Source organism: Emys orbicularis, chromosome 1 (assembly GCF_028017835.1).
Source record: "Emys orbicularis isolate rEmyOrb1 chromosome 1, rEmyOrb1.hap1, whole genome shotgun sequence".
Lineage (NCBI taxonomy): Eukaryota > Metazoa > Chordata > Testudines > Emydidae > Emys > Emys orbicularis.
This window is the reverse complement of record NC_088683.1, coordinates 209,110,191-209,136,318: the sequence shown is the minus strand read 5'-3', so window position 1 is coordinate 209,136,318 and position 26,128 is coordinate 209,110,191. Positions and strand designations below refer to the sequence as shown.

Genomic DNA, 26,128 nt, shown 5'->3' with positions numbered 1-26,128 from the left:
TCCAACCCCCTGCTCAAAGCAGGACCAATCCCCAACTAAATCATCCCAGCCAGTGCTTTGTCAAGCCTGACCTTAAAAACTTCTAAGGAAGGAGATTCCACCACCTCCCTAGGTAACCCATTCCAGTGCTTCACCACCCTCCTAGTGAAAAAGTTTTTCCTAATATCCAACCTAAACCTCCCCCACTGCAACTTGAGACCATTACTCCTTGTTCTGTCATCTGGTCCAGTGCAAAAGAAGGTGATGGCTTTATAAAAATACCTATTCCTAATATGCAGTGTTACATCAGATCATGAATAGTAAATCATTGGGTCTACATTTACAAACATTTTCCTGGCTAAGTATTATTTGTAGCCATGTCTATAGCGCACTCACTGTGTTATCAGACCATCTGGTAAGATTAAGATACATTTTGTTACCTCTAAAATAGTACTCTTTTCATTCCTTTGAAGTCAATTTCTTACCTAGCATCGTCATGGGTCTTCCCGTGAGAACACCCTGACCTTGACCACCACAAGTTCAAACCAGGACTCTGTCAGCCACAGCATTGCCACTGAGAATAGAAGATCTGGTGGAGAGCTAAGATACCTGAATGGGTAAGGCCCAGATGTTTTGAAACAGACCCAGAATTTGATGCTGGATGACATGTGACTGAAATCCATGACGTGATCATTTGGACAGCCTTGCTGTCCAAATTAGGTTCATATGTCATAGAATATTAGGTTCATATGTCATAGAATATTAAAAGTTGCTTGTAAACCATGCAGTTCCTGACTGCTCATTTGATCCTGTACATTTTTGCCTCATACAAAAAATGAGTAACACTATGATAAATTACAGGCAGTCATTCTTCTGAAAGACAAGGTGGGTGAGGCAATATCTTTTACTGAGCCAATTTCTATTGGAGACAGAGACGAGCTTTCGAGCCACACAGAGCTCTTCTTCAGGTCCAGTAGAAGATATTACTTCACTCACCTTCTCTCCGATATCCTGGGACCGACACAGCTGCATACAGTCGTTCTTCTGTCATTTTCAATGCAAAAAATTGGCTGGGCAGTTTCAGTTGTGCCCAGGAAAATTTTAGATAACCATAAGAATGAACTTAGTTGTTGATATTTACACATGTGTATAGCTGAAAGCATAAAAGCTGCCATGCATTCATTTTAACTGCTGGAATGCTTTTAAGGGTTTGGATTAGAAAACACTTAAAAAACAATATTCCCTGGGAGCAAATAGGTACTTAAAAATAATTTCTTTATGATGTTACACAGGCACAAAATTTTGGTGTTGCTCTAACAAGTGGATTATTTTGGTATTCTACAAGAGGATTTTGATTAGTCAAACACAGGAGCTTTGCTTTTAGTGATAACAATTACATCATTCATAACCTTTCTATCCACAGGCTTATTTCAAACACTAATGTGCAGATGGTGTTCTGAGGAGAACTAGCCAGCGTATTCGATTTCTTTATCTATGCAAGAAGTTAATTCCACTTTCAGAATTAACCATCATTTAGGATTTTAGATTCAGAGATTTCCCCCCCCTGCAAAATATTAGTTCCTTAAATCTGCAGTCAACACCCACTTCAAAGTGCCTTGACTTGGATAACAGCAAAGTTTTTTTTAAAAAATCAGCCAGCCAAAAAGGGGGTAGGGAAAGGAAAATAAAATGATCATTCTATGTTAACCATCCAAATTGCTTTGCACTAATACATAGAGGCCAGTACAAAGAAAATCAATGGTATTTCAATATAGCTAGTAGAACTAAGAAGAATGTAAAAAACTGTTCAGCACTGAACCAAAACCAAAACCAAAACCCTAAGTAGGGTAGTTCATCCCAGTGCACAGGACCCTCATAGATCCCTGTATGTCATTTGAGTTCTTTATTCTGTTCAAGATAAAAGGATATGAATCTTAATAAAAATTCTCTGTGGCCTTACCCTCTCTCTGTTGAGATGGACTTTAAAATTGTTATTACATCATTATGCATAACCTTGTGGAGCTGAGGGCAAAGGAAAGTAAGGCAGGGAAGAAGTTATAAAGAACTTCTAATTGTGATCTGCTAACTTGAATCCCAGCTATATTAATACATAAAACTAAGTAATCATGTAAGGCCCAAGGATACATATTCTGTTACAGGATAACTTGCAAAGTTCAGTTCTTACCTGTCATATAAATTAGAGAGATTTAATAATAGATTCAGAATCAGCCTTATTTATTAAATTAAAACCTCACATACCATGCAATGAAATGATGACTGTTAGACGAAAAATATTTTTTCATGTTCTACAGCAGAATTAATATCAATGTTGTGGCTGGTCATTCAGAAGAAAACAAAACCTTTTGAAAGAAGTTTACTGTACTTTAAATTGGCTATTTGTTCCCTGTTTATGGAATTGACTCTTTGTATCATAACACTGAAAATAGAAGCATTCATATACCAGTTTGTCATTTTGCTACATCTGTTCTTTTCCTTATCTTGAAACAGATTCACTGACTCTATCAGACTGCAGTTTTAATTCTGTTTTTCCAGTGAAGATTTTGAGTCCATACCCCAGTTCTAGCACAAGGCCCTGTCCAACCCATGCACGCGCGCGCACGCACACACACACACACACAAGCTGATAAATTCACCTTTTAATGAGAGCTGCTAGGTGCTCTGCACTTTTGAAAACAGGCCACATTTTTGAAATATACATAATGATTTATCAGCTTAAATGTAGACACACATTTTAAAAAAATCTTGGCCAAGTGTTCTTCAAATAGCATATGCATATGTTTTCTATTGCTAAACAGTGCTATAGCCCTGACATTTCCTGTCTTGGTTCACTTGCTATCTTCTTTTTGTACATGTGGAACTTAAACTAGTTAAAATAATATAATTAAAATGTCATTTAAAAATAAAATAAAACAATCATGTCATAATCAAATCAATCTCCAAAACCTTGGATCTAGCCCAGGCTCTAGCTTTTGAAGCATCTACTTCACATCATCAAATTCATTCATTTGTATGCAGCAAGAGGCCTGTCTTCTGGTGTATCCAAAACCGTAATCATCACTTAATGTTGGGAAATCATCATCAACATTGCCAGAATTGGAAAAGAACGTTGCCTCTGTAGCAGAAAATGACACAAAATGATTTTCACTTTCAATTTTTTCTTTTAGGTTTCCTTTCGTTAGAAAATATCGTAAGCATGATAAGAAAACAGGAAATAAAGCATTACAATGGCCCTGTTTAAATGCTACATTTTCCCCACGGATTTGATTACCAAAATATTTCTTTACTGGTGGTGAAGGACAGGTGAACACAAGGTCATTCACGGTTTCAAAAGTCATTCGGGAATTTAAAATAAAAGTCTTCTGGACTTGCAAGACGCAGCTGAGTTGTGTCATTTACAGCAGTGATGTACTTAGACTGTACGCTCATGTGGCAGGGACTGTTTCCATTTTGTCTGCATACATATGCATACGGTGCCTATCTTAATGGAACCCTGGCCTCTAGGCAGTACTGCGATGCAAGGAAACTAAAGACAAACAACGATTCAATTACAATGTGTTTTTCCATCAAGGGAAGCCTGTGCTATGTAAACAGAGAAGAAAGCTGTGAAATACAGCATTGTGTGCTGCTGTTCTTCCATAGGAACATATACAAGCCCACTGTAGTGCAGAGTTGCCTTAGAGATGGAGTAAGCTTCTGGATCACTCATAGAAATGAAGGAAACGTGGCTAAGCCCCTTTTGTAAAAGCAGGGGGCGGAAAAAATCCTACCCTACCCTGCATATACCTAAAAAATGGAACAGGCAGTTGAAGAAAGTAAATAAAAACATGGCAAAGGAATATATAGCAATCTACAGCCTCAGGAACAGCTTGCGACAGATTCTCACAGCACGTTTTTCAAAGCAGGTGACAGTTCAGATGCAACATGTCTGAGAAAAGTTTGGCTGTGGAGTTCATAGTCTTTGAATGCACAAAAAGTTTACAGCAGTAGAAAGAGAGCCTGGTCTACGGTGGCACAGAGAGGCATGTGCAGTAGAATATTCCCCTAATGGCAAGTAATTCTCTGCTTGTAGGGAGATATATTTCCAACATTACTCCACGCTGAAAATTAGCTGTAACAAGGGAAATGAACAGAGGAAATGCTAAATTCTTTACATCGATATAGACAATTAAATTCTGAAGAGAAATTCATATTATAATACATCTACAGCACTTGAGAGTAAAGCATTAAAATATTTGAATCAACCCCCAATCAAGAGGATACACAAAATTTTAATTCAGCATTGTAGGAAATATGGGGTGAAATTTTCAAAGCCATCTAGGGGGTTAGATGCACAATTCCCCTTGAAATTAAGGAGCGATGTGTTTCTACATTCATATAGTAGCTTTGACAGTCTCATCTGTAATTACCAGAGAAGACAGATAATGCAAGTGATTTCCATTTCAAAAGTTTTAAAACACCCCCCAAAAACCAGACTCCCCCCCAAGCTTAAAAAGTCATAGTTGAGAGGTAAGGAAATCATACTTCTTGGATTGTAAGGACAGAAGAGACCATTAGATCATCTGCTCTGATATCCTGTATAACGCAGGCCAAATAATTTCACCCAGATCTCTTTGTATTGAGCCCAATAACTTGTGTTTGACTAAAATGGATCTTCCTAAAATCAGACCCAGGTTTGAAAACATCCAACAACTCTGAACATCCATTGACTTCTGTAATATACTAGGTCAGTCTGACTTTGAACAACATTTATAACAGATGTTTGCAGTGTCATCATAGCCATGTTGGTCCCAGGATATTAGAGAGACAAGGTGGGTAAGAGAATATCTTATATTGGACCAACTTCTGTTGGCGAGAGAGACAAGCTTTTGAGCTCTTTCACCAACACAAGTTGGTCCAATAAAAGATATTACCTCACCCTCCTTGTCACTTTTAACATTAGCAATCCTGTATATTGACCACTGCAGGAACCTATGAGTGGTGATGACTAAATGGAATCGTAAGTCTAAATCTATTAAGAGGTCACTGAGAAAGTCTGAATTAATAGGACATCAGCATAAATATAAATTAGACATCCCCGATATTGTTCTAAAGTCTTCGTACCTGAGACATATACACTCAACATATGGAATAACTTTTACAAATGTAAGGAGGAATCCTATCTGAAATTTCCCTTTATTGAGATGCAAGAAGAACCACAACAGGAGTTTTTTGTTTTGTTCTTTAAAATGCCACATGTACCCCTTGCAGGAGGCTGAAGACACAAAAATCTTCAGTGTGGTCTCTTTAGTATTTGAAGCTGAAATGCCATTAAAAATAAAACTTCACTTTTTCAAGGCAACAGAGATGGGCATTTCCAGGGAATTGACAGCAGCATCTGCCAGAGTTAAAGAGACTTACATCCCAAGAGGTATACACAAACAATGGATGGTTAATGCTATTATGGCTTCCATTCAGGCTCTCATGATTTGATAAGCAAAGTTCCAGAGTTATTATTCTTTTTAATTTTATTTCAATTAGATGAAAAAGGAAAGACTGACACTGGAATGTATTTACAGTAATTTGGCTATCTGGAAGATGGACTGTAATGAGGTACAGAAGTTTACATTTTTGCTATGTTTCTTTCATCTTTGTATTCTGTTGCCAAACTCAAAGCACTGAAGCCCCTCCATAAGCCTGCGTGCACATCACATTTGCCATTCGTATTATATAGGAATATAAGCACTGGAATGAGAAAAGAAATCCTAGGAGCCAAAGGTCCCATCTGTTTTAATACAGCACTTCTCCCAGGGCACTTTCAGTAGATTTAAGTTACTTCCTTTACCTTTGTCCTCACTAGAAGTTTGAACCATGGTTTTGTAAACTACTAGACCCTTGCTTGATTGGCTAAAGGGGTATGTTTTTTCCAATACGGTTACCTCAATCGAGTTAGCTTAGCATAACCAAAAAGCCCTGACAACATGCAGGCTAAAATGTCTGAAGTCACGTTATCAAGTCACATTTTAATATGGTGGGAGAGGGACATAATCACCTTCACTGGTTACAGGCAACATGGTTCAGTTTGTGTCCATGCAGCAGCTTTACTGCCATCACAACCATGTTTGTACATCTGCACCTACCTTGTTTGTATTAATCAGTTTCGGGAAAATGTAGGCGGCTATCCCATAGTGCTCCAGAGAGGACAGAGTTTCTGCAGGGCCTGGGCACGGAGCAGCAAAAGCAGGATGTGAGGCAATGCATTCTCGGATGGCCTAGTGTAAAGAGAGCTGGAAGGAAGAAGGACCAGCCAAATCAGTTACAAGGCATGGTTAGATATTCTTTATTATTTTCATTCAGAATGTGTCTAAAGGCTCCAGTCAGGATCAGGGCCTCATTGTGCTAGGCACTGTACAAACACATAGTAAAAGACAGTCCCTAAACTGAAGGTTTACAATCTAAATAAGGAATCAGCTTTCACTTTCAAGGCCTCTGAGACCAGGTTACTATATGGATCAATTGCCACCCTAGAACCAGACGTTCTCGGGGAACAATTTAATCTAGTGGCAGAGCGGGAGTGAGAAAAACCTCAGGGAGGCACACCACTAGTGATTTATGGTAAATAGGGTGGTAACTTGTGAAAGATTGGCCACCTAGTTTCCTCATTTCAAGTTGAGAAATGAGTTGTTTTATTGAGTGGACCAATTTATCCAAAAACGATAGAGTTCTGATATCGGCCATCATTCTTGAAACTAGTTCAAAGGGAAGTTCTATGGCTTGTTGATATCATACCCTCTGCTGGCCACATGGGAAGGGAGAAGACTCTACAGAGATTGGTTGCAGTCTTGATGGCCCATCATGAGATGACTAGTTTTTGTGCCTCCCATCCAGAGTGCCAGAAAGTGGCTCAGACAGTTACCAGGCTCTTCTAGTTCCCTTGGTTCTAGTGCGAAGTAGCCTTTTGGGAAGATTAGGATGAGTCTTTTGATTCGATAAAGGAAGACATACATTCATTCTAGTAATAGTGGACTATGCCACATGGTTTTTGGAAGCTGTCCCACTTGGAACCTCACTAGAGAAGAAAGTGGTTCAGGAATTCTCAAAGGTAGGATTACTCCCAATAAATTTTGCATTCCAGGACACCAGCTTCATGTCTGCACTGCAGTGACAAGTATATGACCTGCTGGAGGTCAAACCTGTGTGCGCGTGTGTCTGTCTACAAACACCCAGACAGATGGACTGAACATTTCTCTCAATTTATTTTGCTATGGCTCTATATCTCTGTGATGCTGCAGTAGCTCTCTAGCTCTGTAAGGCTGAGTGCCACAGCTACAGACTGCACTTACCAAAACCATTTGAAATTGCTCTGTACTATATGGGCCTTTGTATTTTTCTAACCCACCTCAGGGCTTCCATTTTTTTGTACATCAAAGTCAATTGTTTTTTGTTTTTTTATACTTGTTCATTTCTTCATCTCTTGCTCCTTCCCCTTCCTCCCCCATAAAAAGTACTAGATTCCAGGGTCACACCCCTGCCCCCGATATTTTCTTTAGAAGTATTTTAGACACATGGAAATCTTTCTTCTGATGTAATTTTGCAAAGCTTCCTTAACTGGAAACTTGCTTTCACCTCCTAGCATTTTCCCCCCATGCAGAAGTGCTTTAAATCCCATTATATCTCTAGGAGAGTCACACAACATTAAACACTGTAAGTTGATCAAGACCATGAAATTCTTGAGAGGGCTGGGAACAGAGAGGAGGGAAAAGGAGAAAAGATGGGGCAGAGTAAAGGGGGGAAGACACAGGAATATTCATTGTCTGCATATATGGACTATATATCCAAGAACAGATGGAACATAATAGACATAGAGTTTAAATGGCACTCTAAGGTAACTAGTATAAGAAGTGCTGGGCCCTGTCTCCTTTCTTGAGTGCCTGCTTTCACACAGGACAGAGAGGAAGGCTTAATGTCTCTCACTGATAGAAATTGGTCTAATAAAAGCTATTACCTCACCCACATTGTCTCTCTAATGGTCACATTGGTCATTGCATCCTGCTCCAAGGTGTCTAATTCTACTTTCAGGTAAGAAAGCCACTGTGTCTGAAAGAAAGATTCTAGTTTGTTTTCCTTAATAAATTATCTCCACTACTCCCGCAAGAAAGGGGCTACTCTCACAGGCAGGAAATGGACAATTTCCTTATTAAGATATAAAAGAGGCAAAAAGCAATCCACATTTTAAACTTAAATACAGAATCCATCTTTATTCAATATATGCTATGAAAAAATATTTTAATCTGCAAATAATCAGTATTTAAAATGGAAACACTTCACATTCAGATATTAAGCCTACTTTGACTACCACACTTCTACATTCCTGTACACATTTGTCACCAGATTTGTTCACCCCCAGGTGAATGAGTATTGACACCAGAAGCTAACAAAATGCACTGTTTGTTCAGAATGCAAGGAATTTTAGGGCTGATTATAAAAGAGAAGAGAACAAATTCCTTCCCCATGGGCAAGTTAGGTATGGGAGTTAGGCCTTCAAATTTAATTATCTGCACCGGAAAATGATTACACATGCAAACTGTGAACACATTTAGAGGTTAGGCTGAGGGCCCTTGGGAAATTTTAAGCCTGATCCTGCTGTTCTTAGTCAGGCAGAATTCCTGTTACAGACAAAACCCTTGGGCCTTAATGAACAGGGAATTCCATATGATGACAAATTTTTTTCCTGGCACAGAAATTAATCAATTTCCTAGCACCTTAGAAAACATCATTAATGCTTCACCAGGTTTGTTATTCCTCAACATATCTTGACATTTAATTTGCTGGCTAACATTTTAGTGGGGTTTTTTTAATTTACAGATGTGGATTCTCCCACTCAACCCCAAATAAAGTGGTAAAGAGAATATCACAACACTGAAGAAAATCCCACATGAGTTAAGTGAACTGCAAGGATTGTGTAAATTCAAAAGAATCTAAACTTCCGAACCATAAAGGACACAATGTGAGTAGCTGAGAGCTCTAATTCACCAGTGCAGTCAGTGGGAGGGAGGGCTCTTAGTCCTGCCTGGGACACGTTCACTGCCTCACATGTGGGCTCTTATATTGCAAAAAAATAAAAAATGAAATGAATGTCAGCTCCTAAGAAGGAAACACTTAAAATTGGAATACACTAAACATCTTAACAGTATAATTCTATTATCAACTAATACAGTTAGAAGCACTTTAACATAAGACTTTAGCTGGAGTGTCAAAGCTTTAAAAACAACTACTTGCAAATGGTGGAGTTTAAGAGTAAAACGGTTTTGACAACTATGGCCTGAATCCTGCAAAGACTTAGGCATGTGCTTATCTTTATGCAGTGTGTGCGGTCCCATTGATTTTAATGAATCTGTTCACAATGTGTGAAGTTAAGCATTTACGTAAATCTTTGCAGGACATAGATCGTTGTCTGGCATGGATCACATACGGACTTTGGCACATGCATAAATCTATTGGATTGAGGCCGATTCTTTGCTGAGTGCAACAAAGTGCATAGGCAAGTGCTTAGCTTTAAGCATTTGTGAAGTCTTGTTCAAGTCAATGGCATTTAAGCACATGCCTAAGCGCTTTGCTGAATCAGGGCCAAAAATGCAAAAAAACATGAGAAAAGCATGAGTTCAAGAACAACTGCTCAAAGGTTAAAGGATTTAAAACAAAAACACCACCACCCAAAACAACCCAAAAAGATTAAGCATTGTGCCAGAAACAAAAATGCAAACAAGAAGTTGATGAGAAAGAAGAAATTTCTTTGTATGTTCTGAAGGGTTATTTTAAAAAAAGGTTATTTTGTTAAGCAAGTGAGGTATGTACAGTACCACAGTGTTTTGTAAAAAAGTTAAAAAAGCAAAAAATTCAGAACAGTTATGCAGAGGTTTAATAAATACACATTATAACAATATACAGTTTAAGTCTATTTAACCTTTATAGTCAACATAATAAACATCTCTTTTATAGAAATTCCCTTTAATATTATTGTACATCTTACAAATATTCACCAGAAGCTTGTCTTCTATTGGAAGGAGATTAAAAACTGTCAGATCAAGAAGAAACAGTGTATTATGAAAACACTAACACGTGCACTTACAGGATAATATAAACCTCTGAATTTCCTCTCTCGACTTTATGTCCAGTATGTGGGTCAGGTGTTTTTTTTTTTAAACCATATACTTTGGCTCTAAACTTGGACTGCAACATTAGTCTTTTGACAGATTTTTGGTGCTATGATTAAGGTCCTGATCCTGCAATGAGCTCTGACTGGACAGACTCCCTGCACTGCATCCAGCCCCATTGAAGTCAATGGGTGCTTGAACTCAACACCATTTCAGGATCAGGGTTTAAAATCAGCCAATTTTTTGTTCACCCATTAAAAAAAAAAAGCAGCTAGTGCTAAAGCTTCAGTCACAGGTGAGACAATGCCTTTGCTCTCCAAATTAAAAATAACCTGCAACTCCAAAGGAGCCTATAGAATTAACAATAAAACAATTCTATAAAGTTTGTACAACCAGTGTATAATGCCCTACAAATCATTAGAACTCCTTACAGGAAATGCGCCATCATAATAAGCCTTTTTGTTGTTTGAGTCTCCTTTTCTGACAACCCCAAATGAGCAAAACTCCCCATCCAGGGGGCTAGTGGAGGCTACTTTTTTACAGCACATTGTAACTACTTATGTACAAGTTCCAATATATTACACATAAAAGAGCAGAATGCTGCCCTTGGGATTTTACAGTGTAGGATAAGTTAGTGCTGTAGTTAAAGTCTGATAATATGGTCGGACTACTTTCTTACTGTTTAAACTGTTTCAGGATATTGAATAGCAGTGAATCTGAGACAGCTGGTACTTTCACATAGTGTGATGACCTTATCTTTTAAGAGGTGGCATAAATGGGTGACAGGGGACGGATCATTTGATGATTACCTGTTCTATTCATTCTCTCTGGGGACCCTGGCATTGGCCACTGTCGGAAGACAGGATACTGGGCTAGATGGACCTTTGGTCTGACCCAGTATGGCCGTTCTTATGTTCTTAAACGACACTTTGCTCACAAATGCTTTGCTAATACCATTGGCACATTCCGCTGCTGAAGCATCCGAAGAGAGTTCATTTTCTTCTTTGTGCTCTATTCTCAAATCTCCTTGCAGTTTGTTAAAAATAAGCAGTTTAAGGTTTACTTAAAATATCCTATCAACATGAATCAAAAGGCACTTGGTATTTCTTTTTTGGCTCAGTTAAGGCATACAGCTTCCCAAAGCTTCTGTCTCTTCATGTGATAAACAGTCACCATCCTGAGAGACTGATGTATGTGCAAACAGGAAACAAAACAAAAACAAAAAAACTTCACCAGGAATTCACCAGCTGAATTTCTCAATCCTCTCCTGGTAAATGTGCAAAATGCTCCACAAGACAAATCACAAATACAGAATAATTTATTCCACAGTCTTTTGAGGGTGTAGTTTTGATCACACATGAAGACCTTAATTCCATGTCTGAGATATCATAAGTCAGTGTTCTTTAAACCTGTGAAAAAATAGCTAATGTGAGAAGTTTGGAAGCAGTGCATAATAAGATATCAATAAATTCAAAATGCTGTCCACATTCTTTGTTATATACTTTCCTATTCTATGCTATATTTACAGATGAGGGACCTGATTTTGATTTCACTTGCACTCGTTTTACTTTTGTATAACTCCATTGATTTAGTGGAACTTCTCTGGGTTTACACTGGTTTGAAATCATAGAATCATAGAATATCAGGGTTGGAAGGGACCTCAGGAGGTCATCTAGTTCTAGTCCAACCCCCTGCTCAAAGCAGGACCAATCCCCAACTAAATCATCCCAGCCAGGGCTTTGTCAAGTCTGACCTTAAAAACCTCTAAAGAAGGAGATTCCACCACCTCCCTAGGTAACCCATTCCAGTGCTTCACCACCCTCCTTGTGAAAAAGTTTTTCCTAATATCCAACCTAAACCTCCCCCACTGCAACTTGAGACCATTACTTCTTGTTCTGTCATCTGCTACCACTGAGAACAGTCTAGATCCATCCTCTTTGGAACCCCCTTTCAGGTAGTTGAAAGCAGCTATCAAATCCCCCCTCATTCTTCTCTTCTGCAGACTAAATAATACCAGTTCCCTCAGCCTCTCCTCATAAATCATGTGCTCCAGCCCACTAATAATTTTTGTTGCCCTCTGCTGGACTCTTTCCAATTTTTCCATATCCTTCTTGTAGTGTGGGGCCCAAAACTGGACACAGTACTCCAGATGAGGCCTCACCAATGCCGAATAAAGGGATATGATCACATTCCTCGATCTGCTGGCAATGGTCCTACTTATACAGCCCAAAATGCTGTTAGCCTTCTTGGCAACAAGGGCACACTGTCGACTCATATCCAGCTTCTCGTCCACTGTAACTCCTAGGTCCTTTTCTGCAGAACTGCTGCCTATCCACTCGGTCCCTAGTCTGTAGCAGTGCATGGGATTCTTCCATCCTAAGTGCAGGACTCTGCACTTGTCCTTGTTGAACCTCATCAGATTTCTTTTGTCCCAATCCTCTAATTTGTCTAGGTCCCTCTGTATCCTATCCCTACCCTCCAGTGTATCTACCACTCCTCCCAGTTTAGTGTCATCTGCAGACTTGCTGAGGGTGCAATCCATGCCATCCTCCAGATCATTATTGAACCACCCTTTCCTTCCTGCTAACTTCTGAAAAAAAGTACAAATTGAGCTATTAAAATAATTCCACCACCAGCCAACCAAAAACCTCATATTGCCAAGTTTCACACTCAAGGGTGATAAATTAAGAGGGCCCCAACTTTTGGAGAAAATGTACAGAGAATGTGACAGAGAACTCAATTTTCTCTACTGTTTTAAAAAATAGTTTTGAAGAAAGATTTTCATGATTTAAAGAAAAAGAGGTTACTCTTTACAAAACAGAAAAATCCCACAGATTAAGGTACATGCACATAAAGGAAGAATCCATGATTTCTGCAAGGAGAAGGAGCACATCAAAGGTGGAGAAGCCAAGAATGACATATGAAAACATTTAATCATCATATAGAAAAACACAAGTAACAGACTTACAAGGTCTGGTCCATCTTACACTGGAGTTCTTTTCGTATAAGACGGAGTAAGAACTGTACAAAAACAAATCTGGGTTAAATATCTAGACAGGTGAACCACTCAGCTAAGTTTTCAGTGTCAAACGCACACTGCTACTCTGAATTCTTCATTTAATGTTATCCCGGTTCGACCGAATGGAAACCCATTATATTCTCACATGTTCAGTCAATGGTTGGAAGATGAATTTGTACCACTCACGTGAGAGGAGCTAAATCCAAGTCTTTCTCTGTATCAGCAAGGATCCAGAGGTTATGCAAGGACTGGAGCTGATGGACATTTTTCAAAACAGAACATTTTTGCAATCCCACCCCGCATTGTGAAAAAATTGAAAAACAAAAACTGCTGTTTTTTCAAATTATTTTTTCTCTTCCTCTCCCTACATACCTTTCCCCCCCGCTTCTGCCCACCTTTTCAGTGGCAAAGTTGGGCGGGGGGGGGAAGAGGAAGGAAAACTGGAGAAAACCCCCAAGCCACCTCAACACCCCTGCCCCAAATTCCCAAACATTTGGGATTACTATTTCAAACAAAAAAATTGTTCCACTTCTAAATCTGTGGAATGAAAATGAGTGAAATTCATGGTGATTGTCCTCCCTGCCTCACCATTTTTTACCAGTTCTAACAATAACTATTTTATTATTGTACCAGCAAGACTCTGATGAGACCAGCAGAGGGAGCCCAAGACTGCAAGAAAAATGGTATCTATTATACCACCATTGCTCTGAGACACACATTTGGGTCTAATCCTGTAAGCAATTAAACTTACTCAGGTCCATTACTGACTGCAGGATCAGGCACTTTATACTTATTGTTATAGGTATACCAATTAATACAGCCCTCCATCAAGAGGAAACAGAAGAGTGATCTTACAGATGATGTTTGATGAAAAACCCATGCTAAGAAAATTTCAATCTTCTATGTTTTCTGGCTATTATCAGTGTGAACCAGTTACAACTATTCTTAGAAATGAAGGCTGTGATTTTTCAAGGCACCTACTCCCCCTTTGCACACTTAATTCCCATTGGAATTCAATTGAATTCAAGGGCCTAATTCCCTCATGCACTTTTGAAAAAAAAAATCAGTTTAAAATATAGACCTTAAAAGCTCTATTTGTTATATTGGGGCAAAAAAAGAAAAAAGGTTCCAATAGCCGAATTTATCACCCTGACAAGGAATTTACCCACTGGCCAGTATAAATCCTTGCAGCACCAGTAATGGCTGAGTAAAGAAGTTATGCAGTCATGTATAAACACACATTCATTCACTTGATAGGACCCAGCAAGTGGGAAGCAGAGGTTTCCATCTATGATGGAAAGTGACATTCAGCTCCTTCAAAAGAATTGGATCTTGTACCGGGCCATAGCAACATGAACGCAGTCTCTTGGTGTACTAAAAGAGCTACAATCTAAAAACTACTGAATATTTGTGGGAGTGCCTCTTGAAATCTGACTAACTTGTCCATTTTATTTATTAATTTCCAAACATCTTACTCTATAATGTGGAACAACTTGGCAACAAGCCAACCTTTTTCTTGAGTTAGAGATGTGCAGCCTGACCCTCACAGGGGGACTTCTTCCCTTCGGGTGGCTATATAGCAAATGTGAAAAATCGGGACAGGGTGTGGGGGGGATAATAGTTGCTTATCTAAGACAAAGCCCCTAATATCGGGACGTCTGGTCACCCTACCTTCCCTGCATGTACGTGACTGAATTCAATGGAACTGTATGGCATACAGGACTGTCCGTGCAGATCAGACAGGGGCCTGATTCTGACGTGTCTAACAAAAATTTAGCCCTTCTGTCACCACCTTCCAGCAAGTGATACCAATGCACTTTACAAAGGATTAATAAATGAACCTTCCCTAACCCTCTCTGAGGTGGGTCAATAATGTCATCCTCCCTTGGCAGAGGGGCAAACAAGAGGCACATAGAAGTTAAGAGATTTGACGAAGCGCATTCAGGAAGTCTGTGGCAAAATTAGAAACAGAACCTCCAGACTATATTCTCTGCTGCTGTAACACCACTGACTTTAATAGTTACACCAGCAAGTAATTAGTCCACAGATCTCCTGACTCCTTATTTTGTGCCTTAAACACCACAGAAGACAATCTGCCTAGATAAGATAAAATAGGGCAAGTCAGAAACAGCCTCTTTTCAGATCATCCCATCCATTACACTTTGTCAAATAGGAGAAAGATGTGATGGACACCCAATTGGAATACGTGAGGCATTCATTCTTAACAGTTGAATTACCATGGTGATACTGATTCTGTGGCAATGCAGCAAAATGTGTTACTATTTCAGTAAATTGACATTGCTGCTTCGGTGCTGCCTTTAAGAGAAAAAACAGAAGAATTCTTCTGTGGGCCAAAACTGATGTGAATTTTTGCTTCCAACTATGTTTGTGGCAATCCCTTTGGTGAGCTACTGCATACAGATATCACCCATTGAAGCTAATCTGCTCTCCGGCTTCAAAGTTCAACAAGAATTTCAAAATGCTCATCTTAGTTCTTTAAATAAAAAAAACAAACAAAAAGAACTCTACAATATGAATGGAAACTTCCCACTCAATAATAGAATATACAAAACACAATACAAGGAGGAAATTTCCATTTTAACACAAAGGGCTTTATAAGAAAGAAATATGGCACTAAATGTTTTATTTAGACTTACTAATAAGGCACATGCATCTGCCACCATTAGCATGTAAAATACATTGTTCCAACCAGAGGGAGAGATGAGACCAGCTAACAGAGGCCCTAGAGCAGCACCTAAAATACAATAGTGACACAACATGTTCAAATTCTGAGATGGAAACATTACTAGTTCCTATGACAAGATATTCTGTGTTGGATATTTTACTCAGTTTCAACCTTCATAAAAGCAAACCCATTTTGGCATACATTTGTAAGAGGATCCATAAGGTTTATAGACAGTATACATGGCTGCAAAGCTGCCATAACACTGGTGTAGCTGGATGGCCAGTGGATGATTCCCCTTGGTTAGAGGTGTCTGCAGGTTGTGTAGGTCTATCACGGTGGATCTCTGCCTCCCTCACCACTGCTGGTGCAGAGGGCATAACCAAGGCATCCTTGATCTCAGGTACCCAGAACAGTATACTGTTCTAATTTGTGCTGGGGGCCAGCCCACCACCACCAAGCCTGGGGAAGTACAAAGGAGGCCTAAAGCCGTCTTTGCCCATTCCCCACTCCCAAAGTGATGCTTAGTACTGGCCAGGTGTGACATGGAGAGAATCCAGCTTGATAAAGAGCCTGAGTTGATTTTGTAGCACTGGCAGTTGGGGCGGGGAGGGAGCCATCTTTTTATATGCAAACTGCGCACACGTGATGTGCAAATCATTGAGACACAGACATGGAACTCCTTGATGCCAGCTTTAGTCCTCTTTCAGAGCAGAACTACACTGTAATTCTCTAGCACCTAGAGCCACAGAAAGCCTACTACAGATAAGGCAGGCAGCTTCCGAACAATAGCTTACCTACAGAACCTGTTCCATCGATGATAGCCGTAACTGTGGACAGGGCTCTTGCATTTCCTTTCAGACTTTTATGGGTACCCTACAGTGACAAATACTCAGTTCAGAACCATTTACAGATGAGCCTGGGATATGGCCATGTATCTGCGTCATACTCCTGGCCTTTCCCATAGAAAAACATATAATGAAATAATGGACAAATACATAGAAAATCATAGAATCATAGAATATCAGGGTTGGAAGGGACCTCAATCCACGCCATCCTCCAGATCGTTAATGAAGATATTGAACAAAAGCAGCCCCAGGACCCTTGGGGCACTCCGCTTGATATCGGCTGCCAACTAGACATGGCGCCATTGATCACTACCCGTTGAGCCCGACGATCTAGCCAGCTTTCTATCCACCTTATCATCCAGCCCATACTACTATAACTTGCTGGCAAGAATAATGTGGGCGACCATATCAAAAAGCTTTGCTAAAGTCAAGGAATAACACGTCCACTGCTTTCCCCTCATCCACAGAGCCAGTTATCTCATCATAGAAGGCAATTAGGTTAGTCAGGTATGAACATGTTAGCATGAACGTTACCAAGTAGCGTTCAATAGGTATGGACAAGACCCTTTTATCATTGCTTTAAAAAAATCCCCCATGACCAATCTATTTTAATGATGTTCTTTATAAATAACCCTTTCTATGCTGCATGCAAGGTGTTCAGGCAGAATGGGTTGTGCTTGAAGCCTGCAATTTTTCTCTGAAACTGCATAGTGGTCTGTCAGTACAGCCATTGTTGATATCAGAAAGCTCTGCAGAATAGAAGAGAATCACTAGTTGGACAAGAATACTAACAAAGCTAGAGTATCAATGATAAAAGCCATAAAAAGGGCCACTCAGCAGGTTATTGAGTCAAAAGGTACCAAAAGGAAGTAGTTGTGAAGGCCATTTTCATTAGGCCAGTTATTCAATAGGACTGCAGAGCAAAACGAATGATCATAGGAACAATTTTATAACTTGGTATATAGGAGACTGAATGGCTCAGAGGATTGTTAAGAAGACAGAGCCTTTCATTTACTCAGGGCACTGAGGAGAATTCAGTCTAGGTCACCAATCGCCTAAAGTCATTAGTGTCAGATGGTTGTTTAGTGACATATGAGAAAATCAGTTGATGGTTTCTGTCCAGCTCCCGGAGGGCAGGTGTCTATGGCCTGGTCTACACTACCCGCCGGAATCGGCGGGTAGAAATCGACCTCTCGGGGATCGATTTATCGCGTCCCGTCAGGACGCGACAATCGATCCCCGAATCGACGCTCTTACTCCACCAGCGAAGGTGAGAGTAAGAGCCGTCGACGGGAAGCCGCGGAGGTCGATTTTGCCGCCGTCCTCACAGCGGGGTAAGTCGGCTGCGATACGTCGAATTCAGCTACGCTATTCGCGTAGCTGAATTTGCGTATCTTAAATCGACCCCCCCCGTAGTGTAGATGTAGCCTAAGTGACAAGATCCTACAATCTAGCTGCCAGTCACAGCAATGAGGCTATTGATTGAATGGACCTGAAGGGGAAGCATTCTCTTAACCCTACAGGTGCTCCCTTTTGATCACTAGGGAGGCTCAGGAGGAATGCTGGGATGGGGTGGGGATTTAAATTCTGCTGCCTTTCCTCTACCTATTCTGCTGGTGAATGACCTCACTCTGTGGGGCTCCCACCATCCAGCACCTTTCAAAGCAATACCTTTATCTAGCATTGAGAAGCAAAATTGAAGAAAAGGTACCCGGGGCAATGTTTTCATGGAGCATCTGCTGCAGTCAGACCACAAGCCTGCAGGGCCTGGTGTGGCAGGGAGCACAGGCTGACTGGGGTGCAGTATATGGGTGAGCAGAGGCTAACATGAGCACAAGGAAGGGCAAGCACCAGGCAGTGCCCTCCACACCTAATGGAGATAAGTCTCCAGCCCATTGCACACCTGGTCCCTTACTCTCAAAGGTGCAGGGTAAAAAAAGTGCAGGATGTGGGTGTCAAATGGCACGTCTCCTGTGGCCTTATGTGTGATCCTCAGCACGCACATGAAGTGTTTATTTAAGAGATCCCCTCTTTGATCTCTCTTCTTACGAGGCAGGAGTAATTATCAGTATTAATGCAGGGTTGAGTTCTTTAATGCTCCCCATCCTGCTCATTACTCTTTACCTTGTACACAGAAGTGCAACACACACACACACACACACACACACCCCACATCTGTACTACGCAGAATTGAGCCCTCAATGCTTTACACACATTTACTATTCATCACAGAAACCCCCAGGCTTCCCCCCCCAAATGAGGGCAAACGAGCGGGTCTGTCTGCTAAATGTAAAACAAAAGAGCCAAACTCACCAAGTCGGCTGAGACTGCAGTTGTGATCAGTGCATAAGGACCGTTCACCAGGGCTCCACTGATAAGCAGCATAACTGTTGGAAGTTTGATGAAGAAAAGTAAACACGAAGTTTTCAGAATTGATGTTATTTATAATCACAATCCCACATGATGATCTAGACCTTGATCATTTAACATACTACATGTCTTTAATAAATGCAATGTAACTACAAGAGTATATTCATGGGAAGTACAATTTTGCTTCAAAATGGGTACCAAGGAAAACAAGGGTAAAAAGCCATCTCAGTAGCAAGGGACAGATTTAAGCACAAAGGGGCGTTTGCTTCCAGCACAGTGGAGAACATGATGTGTCCACTCCCAGCTCTTCAGCTGCTTGTGTCTTTTAGACTGTAAACCCTTCTGGGCGGAGAAGAGTCCTTTATCTGTTTGTACAGGGCCTACCACAATGGGGCTCCAAAGCTCAACGGGGCCTTTGGATGCTTGTGCCATACATACAAAACCTCACCACCAGCCCTGCCTTCACATTTCAACTCCTCTCCTTTTGTATTTGGTAGGAGGCCACAAATAAAATGAGTTTATCCCAACAAAAGGTCAGAATCCCTTTACGTTTATAAGAGATTCTTTAATCATCTCTGATACTTGGAAGAGGGAATCGAGCACTCTCAGTTCCAGGTACAGAAACCAGTGTTATTCACTAACACGGCTGCTACTCTGAAACCTGGTTATTCATGGTTCTCACTCCCTACCCCCACTCATTTCCTGACCATGCAAAAAGAAAAGCCCCTTATCACAGCCTCAGGGAGGCAAGAGCATTTTCGTTGATGCATGCTGTTCTGTCAGTTTTTCTTGATTAAATTCCCTCTGTCCCATCTCAACTCAGTCATGCTTATGGCACCCAGAGATGTATCCTTGTAAAAATGATTCTAGTCTGCAATGAGCCAGAGAGTAGGACTCCCAACACCCTTAAACACAGTTATCCGACCGTGTACATTTTGAGGCACTGGGTCAGCTCAGAGGTGCATTCTCCTTACAATTACATGCCTCTATTTGAGCTTCCTTACAGAAATATTTGACCACCTAATTCCTAATAATTCTCTACACACTATCAGCATGCTTCAATCCCCAATCCACTCGAGGAATATTTTTCCTGACCCCTAAAAATGCAAACTCACAAAGATATTGTTCATTTAAAATAGAATTGCAAATAGTTTCCAGAACAGTCCTGGCTACTGAGTTCCCAGGATAATTTTTGTGGTTTTATAAATACATTTCCTGTTTTCCCCTAGTGTTTTTCTCCCCCTGTTGAAAGACTCGAGCAAAAAGGGAAAATGGTGAAAGTGGGTGTACAACATACAAATGTATAAGCTAAAACTGCACAAGACTTTTTAAAAAACGGTTTTCTTCTAAGATGCTATAGTGGTTACTTATAACAATAATAGGTACAACATTTGCAGAGAGAAGTGTGATTTTTAAGTTAATTATGCTCCTTTCTGCTTTCAAAAGGAGATCAAACTGTTCCCATTAATTCAAGAGTATTTTATGGTCTTTGGATTTCCTTATCTCCCTCCCCCCACAAAGGCTTTCAAGATTCATCAGTGTTTGAGGCTGAGAGGAATGAACTCTACTCCTACTTTTAATCTGCCTTTCTGTAAGTCAAACAATAGCCCAGATCACACTTCCAACCACTCTGTGCATGATTCTCACCCTCCTGAGTGGAAGGGACACCATCTTCCCCTTCCTAGGGCATCCTCCTCCTTCCAGTCCCACAGAGAGTCCCTGGAAGTAGTGACACAGCTTGGAGGAGGTGTTAGCTAGCAGAAGTCCTTAAGTGGAAGGGAACCCTCATTTAAGGGGGGGGGGGGGGAAATCACAGGGGCAGCAAGGCAATGGAAGGTCCTGGGAGTGTGACTCCAGTTCAGCTGCACTGCCAGGGAATTTGATGGGGAGCTCTGGGGGGCAAATACAGGCTTCCACGCAGCACATGCATGTGAGGCTCCTCCAGCTTTGGGGGCAGGCCCTAGAGAACATCCCCCTCCAACAGAATGGCTGGGGAGAAACTCTGCAAGGGGAGCCACACAGAGACCTCCTCCCCCTCAGCCTATTCTGTCAGACTGCCCCTCTTGTGGTACAATCTGCTAGATGCAATTCAAAGCTGGTCAAAAATGGTCAAACAAAGGGTCCCCCCTTCAAAAAAGTGTCCTTTTTTCAAAATTGGAATGTTTTTGGTGAAAATGTCTTAGTTTTGTGTGTGCGTCTGTCTGTCTCTCAGATTTCCTCCCTCCCCTTTACCAGCAGTGAAATGGATAAAAGTGGGGATGGGATGAGAGGAGAAGAGAAACTCAAAAAGCAAAAATAAAACATTTAAACCAAAAAGTTTTTCCAATTTTTTTTTTATGAAACACATTGAATAGAGGAAAAATATCATTTCTTTTTGAAACCCCTGAAATAAAATGGGCTTTGAATTTTCCAATTTTTTTGTGGAAGAGGTTTTCCATGTTTCGACCAGCTCTAATGTAATCATTTTTCCTATGGCCTGAAATGAAATTACTGTGCTACCAAAATGCTGTCCTCTGCCCTTTTTCTCCGGGTGGTTCATGGCCTCTAAAGAGGGTAAGCAGAAATCCAACTGACTTCAATGGGAGCCGCAGGTGTTCAACACCTCTGAAAAGCAGACAATTAGTTTCTAGACTTTTTCCCCAGAAAAATCAGTGTGAATGGAACAAAAGTAAAAGAAAATCAAGTCCAGTTAAAAGCAGGCAGAATGTAATTTAAGTTCTCACCTATGGTAGCTTCTAGGCCCATTTTACTGATTGCAGAGAACATGTATAGCTGTAATGGATATGAATGGGAAAACATTTAAGTAGTAAAAACAGAAGAATAAGGTTTGATTCTGATCTCACGCTTTCACCAGCATAAATTCCCACTGAAGTTGAATGAGAGGAAGTTAAGGCCCCTTCTCTTCACAGAATTGTAGGTTTTCACACACACAAAAAAATCTCCTTAATGTCACAACATGAAAAATACAGTTGTCTTTGTGATGAAAAGTTGTTTGTTATTTTTGGTGCTGGAGTCCCCATGCATGGAAATCACCGTCAATTTCCCCATGAGGCTGCCTGTCTCATAGAGATAGCTAATTAATATGACCATAATTTTTTAACCTGTCACTTTCAAATAAAGCATAGCACAGAGTTCTGCTGATTCTGGCAAGATCAGTGTATGCATTGTAGACATACACTATAAAAATCACACTGCACATATGTGGCAGCCAGATTCCTAACATTAACAACTCAGCAATTTTGATTATTTAAATCAAAAAGACAAATCACTTGCCCAGTTCTGATTCAGAATTGAATAACTGTGTAAAAGGATTCAGAGGGGTGGCCGTGTTAGTCTGTATCAGTAAAAACAACGAGGAGTCCTTGTGGCACCTTAGAGACTAACAAATTTATTTGGGCCTAAGCTTTCGAGGGATATAACCCACTTCATCAGATGCATGGAGTGGAAAATACAGTAAAAGCAGGTATAAATATACAGCACAGGAAAAGATGGGAATTGCCTTACCAAGTGGGGGGAAGGGGGTCAGTGCTAACGAGGCCAATTCAGTTAGGGTGGATGTGGCCCATTTCCAACAGTTGACAAGAAGGTGTGAGTGTCAACAGAGGGAAAATTATTATTTTTAGTGAGTGCTGTCAAAGCCAGCTGAATGTGACAATTTTTCATAGAGTCCTGTAGCATATGACGTGCTAAAGAATGGCATATTTAATTTATTAAAACCAGCCCAAACCTCTGTGTTGGCTCTTGTGCGGAGACTTTTCAGAGCAACTTTCAACCTGGGGTGAATGGTCAGAGACTGCTGAGAACAGGAATCTCTAATGGAAATGCTCACAGAACCTCACCCAGTCGCACAAAAGGGCACAATTAAAATAAGGAGAGTAGATCTTACGGCAGGTGCTGCTAGTAGTAACATCATTCCACAGGTTGAAGCCCTTTTTTCCAATCTATCTGATATCATGCCTGCCAAAATGCCACCTGAAAAAGAGACACATTAAAGAACAAAAAGGTTATTTCATGAGCATTTTATGCACTATAATTGGACATATATTTCCCCAAAGTTACAGCAATCCAGTGTAATTGTTGTAAAGGTACACTTCTATTATAAACACACACACACACAGAGCATAGGACTGAAAATCTAGTTTGAGTTAGGAGCTTTATTATTATCATCTATGCCACAAATGATTAGATTGAGCTGGACAACCGCGACGGGCACTGTAGTCTGCCTCATTGGCTCCTTCTCAGGTCATCTGTACACCCAGAATGATGTAATTGGAGGGGACATCTAGGGTATGGCTACACTGTGTCATTAGTAGAGTGGCTCGCCAGTATTTTCCACCTGGTGTTTTGGAACCCAACTGCGTCAAACCAGCTTCTGGGGTTGAACCAATGAATTAAGGCCTCCATCTCCTCTGGAGGAAGAATAAGCCTAGCCTCAACATGTAGGATGTTATAGTCTGACCATGACAAAAGAGCCATCATCATAAACCCTGTGTCCCATCTGAATTCAAGTGTAAGATCCAGAGATATGCCACCCACATTTACTGAGCCACAAATCACTTGGTAGGGTTACCAGAAGCCACCCTGTGTCTGCTTTCAGTTTAATACTGGATACATCCTTTGGCTACCCTGGCAAGGATGCAATAGGGATTCCATCTTGTCTCCTCATGCTGCCCTGTCTGCCTGTCTCCTCCTGTTGCCTCTTGTCCTATACCTAGATTGTAAGCTCTCTAGGAAAGGGGCCTCCTTTTTGTTCTTTGTTTGTCCAGTGCCTTGCACAACGGGGCTCTAAATTCATGACTAGGGTTCCTGGATGCTACTGCTATACAAAATGAAACAATAATAATAAATCCATTTCTCATCAAGGAGTTAAACCCAGAAAATAGGAGCCTGCATCAGGGAGAGAAAAGACCCATGGATCGATATTTTGGTAAGCATGTGGATGGCAGGAGAACTAACCCCCGAATTACAGATAAATACTTTTGAAGTGCTCTTTCCTATTCCATTTGACCCAATTATTATAGCCCTTTTGCAATAATTTTTCAAGTGCACTTTTGTTTTCCCAACTCTTCCATACTCTACTGCCCCCCTTCCCCTTCCCTCTTTTCAAAGGGTAACCCTCACAGCAAAATGCCCAGCTATATATATATCGCACTGACACATCTGGGTCCCCATCAAGCTCTGCAAGTAGCTATGTTGGTGGCTTGGATTTGCAGTGGAGCGAGATTTGTGTTTAGACTGCTGAATAAAATCTCTATTTTCCGGGTGCTAACTAGGCTTGGTCTACACTTAAAAGAAGTCAACATAGCTATTTTGGTCAGGAGTATGAGCAAGCCCACATCCGATTGACATAGCTATGTCAACATAACCCCCAGTGTAGACACAGTTATGTCAATGGAAGAATGCTTCAGTTGACATAGAATAATAGAATCTTAGGACTGGAAGGAACTTCGAGAGGTCATCTAGTCCAGTCCCCTGCCCTCATGGCAGGACTAGGTATTATCATAGCTACTGCTGTTCCGGGAGGTGGTGTTCTTAAAGTGATGGAAAAACTCTTCTGTCAATATAGGGTCCCTCTACACTATACGGTTATGCCACCATAACTACAGCAATGCAGCCACATTGGTATAGTCTCTAACACGGAGATACACCTACCTATGCTTGCTTTAAATTGCATGGTGTGAAATTCACTTCTCCTGCACAGAGCCTGAGTGGAGAGGAGTAGTGCAGGTGAAATTCAGGGCCAAGCTGGAGCAGTGGCTGCAACCCCTTTCTGTCACTTACTCAGTGTACTGGGGCCATTAGATCTACATAACTCTGGATCCAGTGAAACCTCCTCCAGCTTACCTCAATCACTGCCCTGGAGACCCCTTCTGTGGCACATTGGGCAGAGGAACTGCAAAATTGGTGTAGTGCTGCTATGCAAGGGTGAGGACAGGATACCTTTTTGGGTCAGGGATGTGGTGACAGAGGGGAAGAGAAGGGTAAAGGGACAGAGACAGAAGTTTCTATGACACTAGGATCCTCCAATCTTTCTTGCACCAGGATCAAATAAGGGGCTATGGATTTATTCCCCTAGACCTGCTACTAAGGCTGGTCACATGGCATAGGATTTGGCTGTAAGGGCCCCATCCTGCTCCCACGGGAGCCAATTTTGCCATTTTCTGGTGGATGCAAGATCAAACCCCAATTTCTTAGTAAAAGAGTAAAACAGAACAGCTATGTGCACTACAGATTTCCTAACCTAGGTCTGATTAATAATAGTGTGTTAAACTTACCAAAGATTCCACCCACATCGAACAATGTAGAAAGATCCCCAGCTCTTTTCGCATCAAGATGCTCTAACAATAAAAGCAGAATAAATCTGATTAGAATAGCCTCTCACTTCAAAACTATGAGAAATTTCTTCATTTTATTCAGATCCATATGTAAAGCCTGGTCCACGGACAACTTTTGCCCCAGAATAATTATGTTAGTTAGTGGTGTGATTTTTTTACCCATCTAGTTACAACCAGTACAACTTAGTGTGGGTGCAGTTATACTGGTATAAAGGTGCCTTACACCAGAATGACTTATTTACAAGAATAAGCTTTACTGGTATAAATAATTGTATACTGATAGAACTCTGTCCACGCTAGAGGGGCTCATACCACTTGAGTTAAAGTGGTAAAACTTGTGTGTACACAAGAATTTTCTGGTTCATTAGCAACAGTCTCAAAAATAATCAGAGCACCACACTACTAACAAGTACCAGTAAGTAATGCTGCTTTGTTTCAGAAACATGTTTGGTACAAATTAAGGCCACATAGGGAGCCTAATCCTGAAGCCCTTACTTATGTGACCAGTATCACTGGCTAGCTAGATTGTGTTGGTTAAACGCAGCCTGGAGTAAAGAACAGCGCAAAGCTGCAATGCCCCAGGAGCAGAAGGAGGCAGAATGACTCCTTGAACTCCCCAGCATGCAAAGGGACACCTCTGCAACTGGATTATAAACCATACGCAACAAAGACCATGTCTTTGCATGTGTTTGCACAGTGCCTAGCACCGCGGGATATCTGAGTGCTACTGCAACATAGGGTGG

General features: G+C 40.9%; 1 protein-coding gene across 1 annotated transcript in view; it reads right to left on the bottom strand.

The window, feature by feature from the left end:
- Positions 1-2,978: 2,978 nt before the first annotated feature.
- Positions 2,979-26,128, bottom strand: part of SLC37A1 (solute carrier family 37 member 1) — a 62,455-nt gene continuing 39,305 nt past the window's right edge. The window contains exons 12-20 of the mRNA XM_065423225.1: positions 25,326-25,388; positions 22,937-23,022; positions 21,774-21,822; positions 18,994-19,067; positions 16,630-16,708; positions 15,807-15,904; positions 13,099-13,151; positions 3,773-3,783; positions 2,979-3,112 (exon numbers count right to left, since the gene is read on the bottom strand). Of these exons, the coding sequence (XP_065279297.1) occupies positions 2,979-3,112; positions 3,773-3,783; positions 13,099-13,151; positions 15,807-15,904; positions 16,630-16,708; positions 18,994-19,067; positions 21,774-21,822; positions 22,937-23,022; positions 25,326-25,388 (647 nt within the window). The remainder of the gene's footprint in view (positions 3,113-3,772; positions 3,784-13,098; positions 13,152-15,806; positions 15,905-16,629; positions 16,709-18,993; positions 19,068-21,773; positions 21,823-22,936; positions 23,023-25,325; positions 25,389-26,128) is intronic.